This window comes from Akebia trifoliata, chromosome 12 (assembly GCF_017979445.1).
Source record: "Akebia trifoliata isolate Shusen 1 chromosome 12, ASM1797944v1, whole genome shotgun sequence".
Lineage (NCBI taxonomy): Eukaryota > Viridiplantae > Streptophyta > Magnoliopsida > Ranunculales > Lardizabalaceae > Akebia > Akebia trifoliata.
In genome coordinates this window covers 377,061-394,348 of record NC_141386.1, presented here as the reverse complement: position 1 = coordinate 394,348, position 17,288 = coordinate 377,061, and the positions used below count along the sequence as shown (strand labels likewise).

Below are 17,288 nucleotides of genomic sequence, written 5' to 3'. Positions count from 1 at the left end.
AATTTATGTTCAAATTCTGATTTTGATACATTTTCATTTTAATTCTCAAAATGTTTTTTCAATGAATTCGTCACTTTTATAATTAATAAATTCATAGATGGTAAAGTGACGAATTCATTGTAAAAACATGTTTTGAGAATTAAAATGAGCAATGTATCGAAATCGAAAATTTGGGATATCCAACAAACGAAATGGAGATTCACCCATAATTTATTTTCTTTATTTTTAATTGGAGTATGATAAGTAATAGTTGGAGTGGCAATAGCAGCTCTATTATTAAATCCATCCTAAACCTCAAAGTCCAAAACGATGAAAATGACAACTTTTGGCTCTGCGATGAGTAAAATCCACATGTTAAACGTCTGTAGTTCACGAACCTAACCTCTTAGGTACCTCACGAAACCCTAATCCATCTTTCAATTTCTCTTCACATTTTGTCTAATTTCTCGCTTTCCCTGAATTCTCGTGTAATTTTTTTGGATTATAGGCAAAAGAAATATCATTTCTTTACATTGGTTTTTTTTTTTCTTTCCCAAATTGAAAACTAGGGCTTCATATTTTGTCGTTTTGAAAACCTACTCTTTATCTCTGCAAAATTCCGATTCTCCAATTCATGACTGTGATCACTCTCTGAAGTTTAGGGTTTTGGATTAATGGAACAAGTGAACGGTTTTCATCAATTGAAACCTCATCGATATCATGGGATTTTCAATGGGTTGTTTGCTCTGGTTCTGTTTTTCTTCTTGTACAACAAAGAAGAAATTTTGACGAATCCGTTCCTGAGGAACGTGCCTTCCGTTGTTCCTCCTAAATGGAATTCAAGAGACGGATTTTATGATAGAACGGGTCATTTGGAGGTAATTCATAGGCGAATTGTTGAAGTTGAGAATAATTTTCCAGCAAAAAACCCTGCAATTTGTACTGGATTATCTGAACACAAGGGTTTTTTAAGCCAATGTGATTACTTGAAAGCCCATCCATCTTGCACGTCGGGAGGATTCCTCGATTATATAAAATTCTTCTACTGCAATTGCAAGAACTCTCATATATTTGGATATGTGATCTTGGGTATCTGGCTTATGGCTTTGTTCTATCTGTTAGGCAACACTGCCGCGGATTACTTCTGTTGTTCTTTGGAAAAGCTTTCCACTCTCTTGAAACTGCCTCCAACAGTTGCTGGGGTCACTCTCCTTCCTCTAGGAAATGGAGCTCCTGATGTGTTTGCAAGTATAGCTTCTTTCGTGGGTACAAATGCAGGCGAGGTGGGTCTTAGTAGTGTGCTGGGTGGAGCTGTTTTTGTTACTTGTATTGTTGTTGGGGTTGTTTCTCTTTGTATAGCGAAGAATAATGTTCAGATTGATCGTAGATGCTTTATCAGAGATATTAGTTTCTTTATCATCACTCTTGTGTCCCTTACTTTAATTTTAATAATCGGTAAGGTTAGTATCGGGGGTGCACTTGCATTTGTCTCAATTTACGTTGTTTATGCTATTTCAGTTGCTGCAAATGAGATTTTGAGAAAACAGGCAAGAAAGTTGAAGTTGGATGTTGTGACACCATTGCTTCCTGTGAGAGGAAGCCTTTTTTGTCATGGAAGTGAAAATGATGAATCTATTTTCAGCTCATTACTTGATCTGGATCCTCTGAATGATCCGTCACATCTCAATTCTACATTGCCACAATGGATGTGGGCTTCAAATGTAGCCATTTATTCCAATCAATCATTGAAGTTTAGTGAGGGAGAGAGCCAGAGGCCTTTATGGGGTTGGACTGACGAGCACACAGAGAGTGACCACTCATGGTTCTCGTGTTCTAAGTTAATTATATTGCTGGGAATGCCCTTGACGCTCCCAAGACGGCTAACAATTCCTATAGTTGAGGTGAAACGATGGTCAAAAGGGTATGCTGTGGCGAGTGCTTCTTTGGCGCCCATTCTTTTGGCGTTTCTATGGAACACCCAAGATAATGTGACTTCTCTAAGTGGAAAATTTGCGTACATTATAGGTGCCATCATTGGTGCTACACTTGGTATACTTGCATTTCACTTCTGCAGACCTGATCGCCCACCACTGAGGTTCTTATTTCCGTGGGTGTTTGGTGGGTTCTTTATGAGTATCGTATGGTTCTATATTGTGGCTAATGAACTTGTTGCGCTCCTTGTGGCATTAGGTGTTATTCTACAGATCAACCCATCAATCCTTGGATTAACCGTACTTGCTTGGGGGAACTCAATGGGTGATTTAATGTCAAATGTTGCTTTGGCGATGAATGGTGGGGATGGGGTACAGATTGCTCTATCGGGATGCTATGCTGGGCCCATGTTCAATACACTTGTAGGTTTGGGAGTCTCAATGTTGATCGGAGCCTGTGCAGAGACACCCACATCATACTCAATTCCACGAGATAGTCATTTGTATTATACATTGGGATTTCTTATCTTGGGACTTATTTGGGCACTTGTTGTTTTAACCCGGAATGATATGCGCCCTAACAAGATGTTAGGAGTGGGTCTTATAACCCTCTATTTAATATTTCTTTCTGTTCGAGTGAGCATCGCAATGGGCATTTTATGATGGTTTTTTTGGTATAACCTTCAAATTGTACTATAAAAGTGAATGCCCTGATGTTGTAACTGCCAGCCTTATGTACATATTTTAAACAAAGGAGAAATGCTCCTTGATAAATCGGGTAGTTTAAATCTGTTGTACACCCTAATCTTGTATTGTTTCTGTATGTGAACCTAACTCTGCAGTCTCTATTCACTTGGTACTTTGTTCAGTGTTCAGCTTTCCTTCTTATACCAAGGCTTGCAATTTGTATATGTTTCAAATTTTTTTTTTCTCACTTTGTTTAATTTTTCTAATAGCCACTTTAAGCTGATGAGTAACTTTATCTAAGTGAGTGTTTGGTAACACTTCTGAAGTCTGAACGGAGGTGGTCCACCTTTAAGATTCAGACTTTAAAAGCTTTATTGTCATTTGTTTCGATTCAAATTTCAGAATTAAGAACCAAAATTCAGAAGTTTTGATTCAGTGGTAGGGGGACGCTGGATGAAACTTCTGAATTCTGAATTTATTTTTTATTCTTAAAATACCCTCCTCAAAACATTGATTTCTATCACTTATATTTTCTTTATACAAACTCTAAAACCCTTATTTTTAACTTTTCTACCTCTCATTTCTCTTTTACCTCTCCTTCTTCTACAATAATGCTGTCAAGGTCTCTCCCATTTCTCTCATTTTGTATTCGAAAATCCTATATTTTTCATTCTGAAATTAACACAGTAAGATCTCTCTCTATCTTTGATCTACCATTTTCATTTATTAATGAACATCTTTTTTTCTTCTAACATCATATGTTTCATATATGTAATTTCAATCATATGCTTGTAATTTAAAAATCTCTAGAATTTTTTGGATATATGGGATTTAGATTTGATTGATTTGGGTGTTTCAAAAAAAAAATGATTGAAATCATTAGAATAGTCATCTTGGTCTTGGACGATTTTTAAAATCATAGGATACTAGTGTCTATTTTAGGAATAGCTCAACATTATCTTCCATGGATGATGAAATTGTGTAAGTATTATAACATATTATGTTTTTGAGGTGTTTGATTTATTAGAAATTGAAATTTAATGTGTGGATGGTTTCATTTTGCATAACATGTTATGTTTTTCTGTTAACAATTTATTATAATCATAAAAGGGTAATATTATCAAAATGACCATTATGTTTTAAAATTCTGTTTGTATAAAAATGACAAACAAACAAACAACTTTTTCATAACCAGATTTCAGATTCCAAATTTTAGAAAAAAGAAACTAGACTTCAGACTTCAAAAGTGTTACCAAACATACCCTTAAAACCCTATTCACAAGTTGTCAGATATATTATTAATTTTATTCTAAGGAAAATTCAGCTTAATATTTACAATAAGCAACATAGATGAACTAGAGTAGAATTATAAGTTTTAAGTCTTTTTAATAGAATTAGTTGAGTGTTCTTCCTTTACCATGTTCTGATGGGCTACGCACTATATAACGTAGGACTTGGCTGTTAAATTACCAGACTCAAAAATGAATATGTGATCCATGCGAATTACTCTGTGCCCATGAGCCAATGTTTGTGATGTTGATACATTCGGTTCAAAGCAAAAGTTTGTCCCAATTTTTTTATGCCTCTACTCGAACCTGAATTTCCATTTTCCTTCAAGACACCGATAAAGTTGCCAAGGGAAGGGAATAGAGAATGGAAATAAAATATGGTATGTTATATTTCCCTCTCATTTTCATTTTGGATTAAATATAATAGAATCAAAGAACTGGATTTACTTAGCTGGTTACAGATATTTGTGTTAGTCTTTGATGATGATGATTGAGTGTTTTAGTCCTTGTTCTTGGTAGCTATTATGACTTATTGAGTAATTTGTTTTTAAGGCCTTGCATTCTCGATCAATTATATGTGTTAGACTGGTGTAGCATACTTGAAAAGTTCCAAACATAAATTGAGGATTTGCAGTTAGTAATTTATAGGAAGTCTGAAAATGTTCGATTCATTTTTGGTTATATATAGAGAGGGCCGTAAATTTGTATCACACACAAATCATGTGCTTCATTGCTTGTTCTTTCTTTGTTATTATCTTTAACATTACTAATGATGTGGCTGGAGTTGGTTTGAAAATACATGAAAATAGATACCTTGAGTGAATATATGACCCTCGTAGAGTTTCAGTTACTAGATATGGTTCGTGTGGTCGACTAATATTTTAGGTCATAGCTGTTATATTCATTCAACATTGGTATGTTTTGCTTTATGTTGCTGTTTTCTTGATTGGTTAACTAGCCATTGTTGTCTCTTGCAGGAACTGAGTAAGGGATTGAAGAAGACTAGGCAACAACCACTCATGAATTTTACACTCAAAACCGTGCAGATTTTCCATCGCTGAGGCATTTTGAAGAGGACTAACCAATCACTCAAACCCACCACAGATTTTTATCACTTGAGGCATTTGATGGATTTGTGTCGAAATGGATCTTATTTCGAGGGGTCTTTCACCAAGTGAAACACAATCAAAAGAGGTTTATTGCAAAGGTTCCCGTCAAATGTTTATGAGTCTAGTATAAACCTTGCCTAGGAAAATTGCTGCTTCGACCCAAAGCGAAGATCGATAGAGTGAAAGTGACATAGTGGACCACCGAGAGCGCGTCAATGGAACCTCGTCACAGATAAGGGTAGCAGTGAAAGCTACCAAAGAGTTCTGAGAAAAATGTTACTTGGCGGGGACTAACAAGCCCCTTAGTCCCTTTACCTAGTAATATAAATTGAAGATTTTATATCCAAGAGAAGCACATTAAAATTCTCAGAAGTTTTCTAAAAATTTGTAAAATTCTTCTAGTAAGGATTAATGGATGATTTATTTTCTTTAACATTCAAATCTCAAGAACAAGAGATGATGGGTTTTGGTAAGAAAATTTCTGATTTTATAACGAAATTTTTTCCAAATTGAATCCCGCCGAATCCGAATTTGGTCACTGTGATCAGCCTTATATTAAAGACCTGCTATTGGCACTCCAACTAATACTTATTACACCCCAATTACTTAAACTATATATCACCTCAATTAAAGATTAAAACACATCATTCAAACATTATAAAAGTTTGGTTCAAGTTATTATTTTGACATTACATAGCATTATATAACACTGAAATAAATTCAACAGTTATTTACAATTAGGATTAGGTCCATATAAAGTACTAAATCTAACAAATAGAAATCTTAAAATAAAAATAAAAATAAAAATAGAGAGTTTCTATTAGCATCCCAACTTTTACTTATTCTCAAACATTAACTGATTATTATTATTATTTAATTGGAGTGTAATAAGTAAAAGTTGAGGTGCCAATAGCAGCTTTCTATATTAATACTGGGTAGTTTTCCCGGGCTTGTAGATACAACAAAAATAAGGCCCACATAAGATGGGCTAAAAAGCCCATCAGACCCAGCAATACTTTTTGCAGTTACAGGTGGGCCCTCCGTCCTTCGGTCCTCATCCCACATCTCCTGCGAGGCTGACACTGAACTGAACTTTCATAATTTAACTTATCCTATTAAAATGCATTCGGTAGTGTGCCAGAGTAATTTCTTTCTTCCAAGTTCCAACACGTCTCTCCTCACTCGAATCAATAATTCATAGATTTGGCTTTTACTGTGATCTCAATTTGAAGCTTATTCGATTAATCTTTTTATCATAATTTTCTTCTCCAATTCGAAGTTTTGTTTATTTTGATATTTCGTCTAATCGAAGATGGGTTTCGCGAAGAAAGAGTACGAATTTTTGAAAGAGCTAGGGCTTGGACCTCGCAATCCTGGCTGTTTCGTTAATGGTGGATGGAGAGGAAGCGGTCCGACTGTCTCCTCTGTCAATCCTGCTAACAATCAGGTTTTTTTTTTTTTTCTTTTTTTTTGTAGTATTCTTTGCCCTCGAATCGAATCTGATTGGATTTTTGAGAGATCTGTACTTGAATTTGGGATTTGTGAATCGCTAATAGTACAGATTGAATCTTTGTTGAAATTTTGGTTCTCTAGTTTGTGAGTTTTTAGTTAGAATTGATGAAAGTGAAGCGAGTGTACAATTGATTCTTAGATCAGAGCAATTTAATCTAAAAAAAAATGATTTTTTTGTGCCCAAAAAAATAGTATCCTCAAATAGGATAAACTTTCAAATTTAATTGCAGCTTCTTTGGATCACTGGTTTTTGTGCCCAAAAAATGATTTTTAAGCAGCGCAAAAGAATTTACGTTCCAAACAGGTACTTAATCTCACGGATCCAGTGTGTGTGGGCGCTAAGGCACAGATGATCATTTTTCTGTTTGTTTAGAACTGAATATCTTTATATTTAGTTATCATTAAGCACGGATAGTGTTGTTTAATAGGGAATTTGATGTATAATATAGGATTTGATGATTCACGAACATCTCTATATACGTAGTTTAATGTGAGATTTGATGATAACTTGATGTTGTGGTTGTTAAAATTTTCATTACTGTGTTACTTCGCTCAAAAGATATTTTGATGCTTAGATTTTTTTTAACATCATATTACGTATAAACAAGTGATTATCATGTATAGATATTCAATATTTTGCTTTTTTACTCAAAAACATATTTTAAACTTAGAATAAATGTCTAATATATTTAAAAAAATTAACATTTTTTTTCATAATATATATTATATTTTATCGTATGTTCCTTGTTTTCCCTTAGCCATTTTAAATCAGTACTCCAACTTGGCGACTATGTTTTCATGTAGTCTGTAAATGTGTCATTATAAATAATGTACATTTTGCCTTCATTTATATTGCCTTTACATTTGTACTTTACTTTGTTTCAGGTAGTAGTCTTTCAAGTGTGTTTATGAATTGGTCAATATTTAGTTAAAATCTAAATCTTCCCCTTGTGTTGATTCAGATCATTGCTGAAGTCATGGAGGCATCGATACAAGATTATGAAGATGGTATGCAAGCTTGCAGTGAAGCAGCAAAGCTATGGATGCAAGTGAGATAATTGTTCTCTATGTTTTTGTATTCAGAGTTATTTGTTTGCGCTTTCTTTGTGAATTTTTACATATTCAAATATTTACTCACTGTTATATATTTTCTATATTTGGCTTATGCCTTCACTTATGAGCATAGATGGTCTTTTTTTGTTGGTTATGTGTTTGAAACTCACAGTTAAAATTCCTTTGCTTATTAACATAGATGCTTGTTTGATGCTTGCGGAGTGAGTTTTATGCATGGCACAGGCAATAAAAACTCATGCTTTCTCAATTCCTTGTTTTGTTTGTTCTAGCAAGATCTTTTGTTTGAGAAAAATAAAATGGTATTTTAGATGGGAAAAAAAGTTTATTTACGTAATTTGATCTGTTCCATCCATAAACTTGTATTTCATTTTGTTGTTCTGTTTTGATGGTTGGCTGTCTTAAATTAATAACACCATTGGTTTTGCTTGAGCTGCTGTCAATGGGATTTTTTGGTGCTCCTTCATTTAATGGGTTCGTTCAGTCTTGGTTCTGAGCTAGCAAATATCTTCTCTTTAGGTCTGTTGTACTTGAATTTGTTTCTTTATTTCCAGAATTTGTTTTATATCTAGGTTTCGATGTGATGAGCACTTTCTTTGGCATGGCCATTCCTCTCTTTTTTTATCACCATCTTTATAGGATTGAATTACTGTTGGGTCTAGAGTATTATATGTTTATGTACTTATCACATTAAAAGGAATTTTTTTTACACAATAAGACCTGCAAGGCTTTATGGGACTGAATGAGTATAGCAAGGATGAATATGTTGAGATGGATTAGTGGTAAGATTAGGACGGAAAAAAATCGGAATGATTGCTTTTGGAAGACTTTAGAACTAGTTCCATTGGAGATAAAATAAAGGAAAGTTTGTTGAGATGGTTTGGTCTTGCACAATAAAGTTCAATAACAACTCCAATACGAATGAGCCCTTTACTTGTCAAAAAAATATGGAGCTCTACGGTGCAAGCTGAAGAATCTAAAAGGACAAGGAGGGTGAGAAACAATGTGGATGGAAGTATGTTGAAAAGGATATGAAAACACTTGCCTTGAAAAGATATGGCTCAAGATGGGGTTGGATGGCAACTTGGGTCCATGTCACAGACCCCAATATTTGAGATGAGGAATGTATGATGCTAATTTTCTACATTGTAACAGGGTGGATACACTATTCTTTATGATGGTTCAGCCATCTAAAACATGTAGAACAAGTTCCATAGTTTATTCGTTCACTGTTTTGGTCTAATGTTCCCCTAAGGGAAATTTTTTTGTTATAGAATTTGATCTGTTTCGTCTGAGATGATGGATTACATGGCTATAATTAGCTTCCACACAAGATATAAAAGCTCAATTTTATTAGCTTTCCTGAATCTTTATACACCATAGCTTCTAGTAACCATCTTAAATTCTTGCTCTTGATCCTTTTCTTTTTTTGCTAATGGGAACTTCATTCTGGTTGAGTCTGTCCCCATCTTTAGAGTATCCAGAAAATTCTGTTGGGGAAGTCCATAAAATTTAGATGCTTTTGAGTATTATTACACCATTCAATACATATGCTACTAATATAATGTTCTTTAATACTTCAGTTACTCCGTTCTGCAGATTCCTGCACCAAAGAGAGGTGAAATTGTTAGACAGATAGGCGATGCACTGAGAGCTAAACTGCAGCATCTTGGTCGGCTCGTATCACTAGAGATGGGAAAAATACTTCCTGAAGGAATCGGGGAGGTCCAAGTATGATACTTATCAAATTCATGAACTTCTTTTTTTCTTTTTCATTTGGAGTTGCTACATTACTGATATGCAGTTTTAATTGGCCCGATTTTTACAATCTCTTTGTATATCAAACCATTTCATGGTAAACGGTTTTGCATGAGCTCAAGTGCATGGTTGAGGACACTTGGTGCACATGCAGTGGACCATAACCTACCATCGAAGAGGTCAAAAATCAACCCAATTGGATGATTGCAAACCACCAATCTACAAACCTTTTTCTACAACACTAAGTATCCTTTTTCTTTTTTTGATTGGTGAGCATGTTTTTAATGAGTTCAGTAACTCGGTGCTGGCAGGAATCAGACCCAGGTCTATAGTATCATCACCCAAAGACATTACCAACTAAGCTAGCTGGCACCTACATACAGCACTCTCATCTAAATTAATTGATTGTTGACCTATCTTTTAGGTATTACTTGTTGCATTGCTATGCTTGTCTGCCGCATGCACTTAACCCTTAACCATTAAACTCACATCTATCTAGAGTACTATGAATCTAGGTCTATTCTATTGATATTATTATATCCTCTTATTAGAGTGCTTTAAGCTTCATGTCTTATCAATTCAACCTTTACTGAACTTCTCAAACCACATATCTTGTTTGTTTTTTCTTACTCCAAAAGCATTACTTTGTATGCAGGAAATCATTGACATGTGTGATTATGCTGTTGGTTTAAGTAGACAGCTGAATGGATCAGTCATACCTTCAGAACGTGAGCTTAACCACTCTGTTACTCACCAATATTCTTAAATTTCTTAGAAAGAAATATTCCACAATCCTTTTAATTGCTGTTCTAGATAGCTCCAGGACTGCTGTTACTGTTTTTTTTTTTTTTTTTTTTTGCAACTGGATGTTCCTAGAGCGGTTACTACCTGCAGTTGAGATTCGAACTTCTTTTCAGTCTTGCAACCTTTTTCAAGGAAGTTACGATCTGAATATTTTTTTATTGTGTTATCTTGTTAACAGGTCCAAATCATATGATGATGGAGGTGTGGTTCATGCTTGTGCTTTGGGATGGGTTAATCAAATATACGACAATCAAATGGTGATATATGATTATGTTATCATTAACAACGAATGCTTTGTGCTTTACAGATGTGGAATCCTCTTGGAATAGTTGGTGTAATCACAGCTTTCAACTTCCCATGTGCTGTTCTTGGTGAGTTTTTTTCTTTGTTTCAGTTGATGGGCATGTTTCTTAGAAGCCAGGGAAGGTCTTTTTATGAAGTCAATTCATGGCAGCTTTTGATCATGGTAGATAGTACCCATATGACAATTTACTGGAAGCTAAGAAGTTGATGTCAACCTAACATCTAATGTGTAATCATATTTGTCACTGCAAAGTCTATCATCTTGGCCGTGTATGTCATATATTTGTTCTATTGAAGTTTATTAGAAACATATGATACCACCGAGGCAAGCGTGGAAGCTCATAAAGCTTAGATAGTAATCTTGTTTGTTTCTTATTTCTGTTAACTATAAGTTTTGTCCATCTTATTATTAGAAACTTGCAAATCCTTTTGTGGAAAATTATTTGGAAAGATAGGCTTCATCTCAAATCCTGATACACCAATAACATTTCAAAATTATCTTACTTAAGAACTTTAGTTTTTATGCATCCTCATCTAAAGGCATAGAAGTTTGAAATACTGTTTTCCATTGGTTAGGGATGGTCTTTTAATTACAGTCATTTAATGGGGATGTGAACATTTTTTCTGAGATGTTCCACTAAGAGTGAACATCTTTTAATTCTGTCCTGTGAGCCCATTATCAAGCTCTCTTTATAATAAAGTTCTAGGGATAGATGATGAAACAGTACTTGAAATGCCTATTCCAACCATTTTTAACCGTAGATACATAATGAAACTCAGATGTACTTTTTGCTGGTGTTGGTAAATATTTCTTATCTTTGGCTTTTAACCCTCTCCTGCTCTTTATATTGTAACTTTTGTACTTTGCTGTGCTTTTAGGATGGAATGCCTGTATTGCATTAGTGTGCGGCAATTGTGTTGTCTGGTGAGTATGCAACTATATGTTCCTTTCTCAGGTATCAAGTTTGAAATCAAGAATATGAGATTAAAATGTTTAGTTTATTAGGATGATGAGAGAAATGTTTTTCATATTGGGAATAATGTCTAGAGTGGGGTTTTTTTTTTGTTGGTAAGTTAAAATTTTATTAGAAAAAGGGGTTGACGTGACCCTGAAAGTACCAAGGGCTTATCAAAAGAGGAAGCAACAGCAAACTACCATCTTAACAGCTAAGCCTCCAAATTACAAATTAACTCCCACCGGACTACAAGGTCTTCAAAAAATAATCCCTTGATTCCATGGTTCATGTTTGTTCTTAATCTTTTATTAATTTCTAAGTGCATACAATTTATGTTAAGTAGAAGCATTCCTTTCCTGCATTCCATTTTTCATGACATGTTGAACCCACCTTATCCATCAATTGGTTAATCCTCTAAATATCTAGATTTTGTTGAACACTTGTGCTGATCTCATGTGTTTGCTCATGTAACACACACATAAGTGCATCATTATGAACCAACTTTAGGTAGCTTTCCACGTGCAATTAAACATTCAAACTCTGAAAATACTTTCTAAAACTACCCTACAAATACGGCACTGATATCTTGTTAGTGGGAACTACGGCTTAACAGATCAGATAATGCCCCATTATTCTGTGTAAAGCCAAGGCTTTTTAACATGGAATTTTATAGTTTAATTGTTCTAGAAACACCAAGCATTCAGTTCACGGTTGTGGAATGTTGTTCAAAGTCCAAATTCTCTTTTAACCAAAACAGAATGAGGGAAATGAAGGTCCTACATTGCTCATTGCAAAGAATTATATTTAAATACCATATTTAGCCTTAAAGTAATGGTGTTCTCATTTCTAATTTTCATTTTTTTTCCACTCCCAATTACTTACTAGATCAAAGGTGGTTGTTCGTTACTATTGACAATTTCCAAGGGTAATGTGTAGGTTTTTTTGTTTTTTAACGACATCTTGATTTCTTATAATGTAAATACACTTGGCCCATCTAGTTCCATAATTTCTTGTCAATACCACCGAATTATACATATACCGTTTGAAAGACTATCCACTTACTATTGTTGGACACATTATCTTGGTGATCTACTTCTTAGTGAAACTTTTTTTACACTGCATCGGTGGACTCGAGAGTAAAACCTTGTCAAAGGAGGGTTATGTCAGGTTGGCAGTCAGTGTAAAAACTTTGCCACCTCCCTCCTGTGGCCTTATATGGAATTGAATGGAGGAACAAGATTCATTTTGCTGATCCCAAATTGTTGGGATAAGATTTAGATGATGATGATTTCGTAGTGGTACTTGTTTCTTCTTCTTTTTTCTTTAATTTATAAAATACAAGTGTTATGCGAGGAAACTACCACTTAACATGCCATGCACTACAGGAAGGGTGCTCCAACTACTCCTTTGATTACTATTGCAATGACAGAGATAGTGTCAGAGGTTCTAGAGAAGAACAACTTACCTGGTGCAATTTTCACTGCTTTTTGTGGAGGCGCTGAGATTGGTCAGGCAATAGCGAAAGATACACGTATACCTCTAGTTTCATTCACTGGAAGTACCAAGGTATTCTCTTCTTGTGCTTGTATATTTAGCATTATGATTTTGGAGAATATCTATTACTTATTACCACAATGCGGATACTCCCCCTAATTATTCCTATGGGACCTTACTAAAGGTTTGGTCTTTGGAGTGATTAAAACAATACTCTTGATCCAGAGTACGCCATTTATATCAAAAAATATACATATGCCATTTATATCAAAAAATATATATATATATGGGTCCCTATCCGTGGCCAACAGTTTGGCAAACATTTTGGCAAACACTTTTTCAAAACATGGGTTAGAGGTCTTGGAATGGGCTGATTTTTGGTGAGGATGATCTCTACGGTGAGGAGATCATCCTCACCAAAAATCAGCTCATTCCAAAACTTCTAGCCCCATTTTACAAGTTGAAAAATCGTGAACCGTCCATTTTTTGTAAACCATTTTTGATGAGGTTAGAAGTTTTGGAATGGGCTGATTTTTGGTGATGATGATCTCCTCACCATAGAGATCATCCTCACCAAAAATCAGCCCATTCCAAGACCTCTAACCCATGTTTTGAAAAATGTGTTTGCCAAAATGTTTGCCAAACTGTTGGCCATTGAACGCTACTCTATATATATGCCATTTATATAGTTTTACTATCTTTTGTTCTAGGGGAATTCATACATGTACTTCTATTAAATGTTTTTATCTAACAATAGTTGTTTGAAGAACAGATGTGTCTTTTGTGTTTGTAATACCTATACATGTTTCCGTGTCTAACTTATGTAGGTATTTAATATTTTTGCCAATCGGCCAATTTTTTCTCTTTACCTTCTACCCATACTCCTAGGCATGAGAGTAGGCAACTTGTATCGTATTTCACCATTCAGTCTATCCAGAGGTAAGCTAATTTTTTCAACGCTTCCCAATTAATTTTCACAACTGAATTAAAATATTCTTTCATCTTTCAATTTCAGTTTCTTATTCAAGGAATGATTTACAAGGATGTGTTGGCATACTTAATTTGTATTTTTCTGCACATTTGTTTGTATTTATATTGCATGCTTTCTCTGGTCCTTGTTTACTGGGAAACTGAAATCCTTTAATTAAATGGCCTGTTACTGTGTCTCACTTATTCCCAAATCCCAACTACAGGTGGGTCTAATGGTTCAACAAACAGTTAATCAGAGGTTTGGTAAATGCTTGCTGGAATTAAGTGGGAACAATGCGATAATTGTCATGGATGATGCCAACATCCAGCTAGCTGTTCGATCTGTTTTGTTTGCTGCTGTTGGTACAGCCGGTCAGCGCTGCACAACATGTCGTAGGCTGGTAATATAAATTTGTTTCACCTTTTTTAATGTACGACTTTAAATGTTCTTGTCAAAGTCTATAAAGCTTATCATCTTTTATTTTGGATTCAGCTTCTTCATGAAAGTATATATCATAATGTACTGGAACAACTGATTGGAGTTTACAAACAAGTTAAAATTGGAGACCCTTCAGAGAAGGGCACCCTGCTAGGGCCACTACATACTCGTGCTTCAAAGGAGAACTTTGAGAAGGGCATTGAAGTCATAAAATCCCAGGCACGTGTTTTCTGTTTTTGCTCTAAATATATTAAATACTTTAACATGAACTAATGGATGTAAGAAAATGTACATCTCTCAACATATTGAATCCATCGTATGGACATGAATGCACATTGTTTTGTGGAGGTCAATATGTCTAATGATACACTTTCCCATGTCTATTTACATAGCTTTGAATTTTCCTATGCTTGGTAATTTAATCGAAAAAATCAATTAGTTAATTTACTTAAAATTCTATGTTGAAGTTTGTGTAATTTTTTTCTAATTGGATATTATGAATCACAAGTATGAAGAAAGGCTTGTTTTTCCTGAATCCTTTGGTTAAATCCAAACTTTGACTTTGTCAAACGTCAAGATTAGCAGTTACATGTAAAGGAAAATCTGTATAGCTGATTGCTTTATTGAGTATGTGAATCCACAAGTAGTAGTCTTAACTAAGCATCATTTGCAGGGAGGGAAGATTCTCGTAGGTGGATCTGTTATAGAATCTGAGGGTAACTTTGTGCAGCCCACAATAGTTGAAATTTCTTCAAATGCTGCTGTAGTAAAGGAAGAATTATTTGGTCCAGTCCTATATGTTATGAAATTTCAGGTATTATGTTCATGAATTTGGTGTTAACTTCATAGTTTCAGCCTTTTTTATTTCATTTGCTTGACCTTTTGTCACGCTTTAAAGTCATATCTTGTATACTTAATTTTTTCATGAAATCTTTGTACAGACTTTAAAAGAAGCAGTTGAGATAAACAACTCCGTACCACAAGGACTGAGTAGTTCAATATTCACACGCAGACCTGAAGTTATATTCAAATGGCTTGGGTGAGCATTCATTCATCCATGTGAGATTAAAATGTTGTGGTTATGGGTTATTAATTTTTTTCGTTCTTTGATCTGAAGTCGTTATTTTTAAATATTCATTCTTGGTTTCTTCCACATTCTTGAGATGGCATCTACACGTTTTTCTACGAATTTTCCTGTAAAGAAATAACTATTCCCTCTGCTAGTCCTATGTAGTCAACGAAGTTCTAGTACTCCAATGTATTTATTTCTTTAAAATTCGCTCATGTATTTTGACTACAATGCAGGCCACATGGCAGTGACTGCGGTATTGTGAATGTAAATATTCCTACAAATGGTGCTGAAATTGGTGGTGCTTTTGGTGGGGAAAAGGCCACTGGCGGTGGCCGTGAAGCAGGAAGCGACTCTTGGAAGCAATATATGCGACGTTCAACATGGTAAATTTTATTACACTTTCGAGTTCACTTGATGTGTTTATATATATATATATAGTTTAGACAATTATCCCATTATGTAGTTTGAATGCTTTGCACTCTAAAATGCCCTAGAATTCTTTTAGTGAAATATCTCAAAGTCCTCTTTTTTCGCACCCAATTTCAGATTCTATGTTACTTAGATTTCTAGATTAATTTGCTGATTGATGTCTCTAACAGTACAATCAATTATGGAAATGAATTGCCACTGGCGCAAGGAATCAATTTCGGCTAATGATTCTACATGAGGTGAATTACATATTATCTATTAGTTTATTATAGTTAAAATACATTTTATGTTTTTTTTTCTCTTTTTTTTTTTTTTCTGAGTTAATTTTTTTTTCTCATTGTCTTGCAGGATTAACGTCTGTTCTACAATGTGGGCAGGTTTTAGATTCCACCTCCCTTGGTGTTTTAAAACTACAATTACCCAGACAGAAAATGTCAATTTGAGACTTGATCAAAGATTTCTGGGGTTTGGGTACTGGGATTGGTTTTGATTCCAGTTACCTTAACAAAATAAGAGGGAGGAGAATAAAAAGACATCTAATAGTTGCCCCCATATGATGATCATTTCTTTGTTCATTAATTTCATCTCGATGTGCTGCTATTCATCCATGTCATCCATAAGTTCATGCAACGTGCATATGCCCATAAGTGGCACCATGCAGGAGCTTGCAAGTGTTCGCGTGAGTGTGTTTATGCAGGACTGCATGAGTCCATTACTGGTTTGAATTACTCTGATGTCTGCCTTAACCTGGCTATGGTGTAGGGTCGTACAAAAGGATAACCCATTCTCAAAACCAACCCCAACCCAAACCAAAATATGGGGCAAAACCCAGACCTAACCGAACAGAACCCAAGTTTGTTCAGTTCTGTTGCCCTACCCAGAAACTGGACCGATCCCAAACCTGCTTTATGTTTTATGGAAAATATCCAATTTTTTTTAAAAGAATTGAAATATACACGTTAAAATGGACAGATTCTATTGGCATACCAACTTTTACTTACAAGACATCTATCCTTTTGAAAGTAAATGCAAACATATGAATTGGTCTGTTATGAGTAAGAGTTGGTGTGCTAATTAGGATTGTGATCCTTCTTTGTTGAACAAGTGCTTGACTTTCAATTAGTTTATTTTCTATTGCTGTTATTACAGTTTTCTCAAAATGTGTTCATTTTTAACATTGGGATCGATTGATCTCAATTTTCTAGGAGTCAGAATATGATTAGAAAGATTCTATGTGAAGCAATCATACAAGATCATTCCCCACCCACTTGGCCTATCTTGGGCTGCAAATCGAGCAGGTTAGACCGGGTTGGGGATCAACCCACGCCTAACCCACACTTGACACACACCAACCTGTGTGGCGTGAAACGCTTAACGCAAGCCCAACCCAAGTTGGGCGAGTTGGTTGGCTCATTTCTAATTAGAGTTGTGCTAGTGTGACCTCCAGCTGGAAACTCATATCACACTTCTTTCGTGAGAGTGGATG

At 35.0% G+C, this 17,288-nt stretch overlaps 1 protein-coding gene and 1 pseudogene across 2 annotated transcripts; both read left to right on the top strand.

Annotated features, from left to right (window-relative positions):
- The first annotated feature begins 301 nt into the window (after positions 1-301).
- Positions 302-2,798, top strand: LOC147388422 (cation/calcium exchanger 4 pseudogene; annotated as a pseudogene).
- A 3,321-nt stretch (positions 2,799-6,119) lies between these two features.
- On the top strand, positions 6,120-16,410 carry ALDH7B4 (aldehyde dehydrogenase 7B4). 2 transcript variants are annotated; one of them, XM_086417511.1, is made up of 15 exons: positions 6,120-6,442; positions 7,470-7,556; positions 9,178-9,309; positions 9,992-10,064; positions 10,319-10,341; positions 10,448-10,511; positions 11,323-11,368; positions 12,785-12,965; positions 14,087-14,263; positions 14,356-14,524; positions 14,979-15,115; positions 15,243-15,340; positions 15,607-15,756; positions 15,973-16,041; positions 16,151-16,410. In XM_086417511.1, exons 1-14 carry the CDS (start codon positions 6,308-6,310, stop codon positions 16,025-16,027), a joined length of 1,527 nt encoding a protein of 508 aa, XP_086273637.1. In that variant the 5' UTR covers positions 6,120-6,307; the 3' UTR covers positions 16,028-16,041; positions 16,151-16,410. The 2 variants fall into 2 exon arrangements, with proteins under 2 accessions (XP_086273637.1, XP_086273636.1); XM_086417510.1 differs by having other exon boundaries at positions 6,121-6,442; positions 14,356-14,520; positions 14,975-15,115.
- Positions 16,411-17,288: the final 878 nt, after the last annotated feature.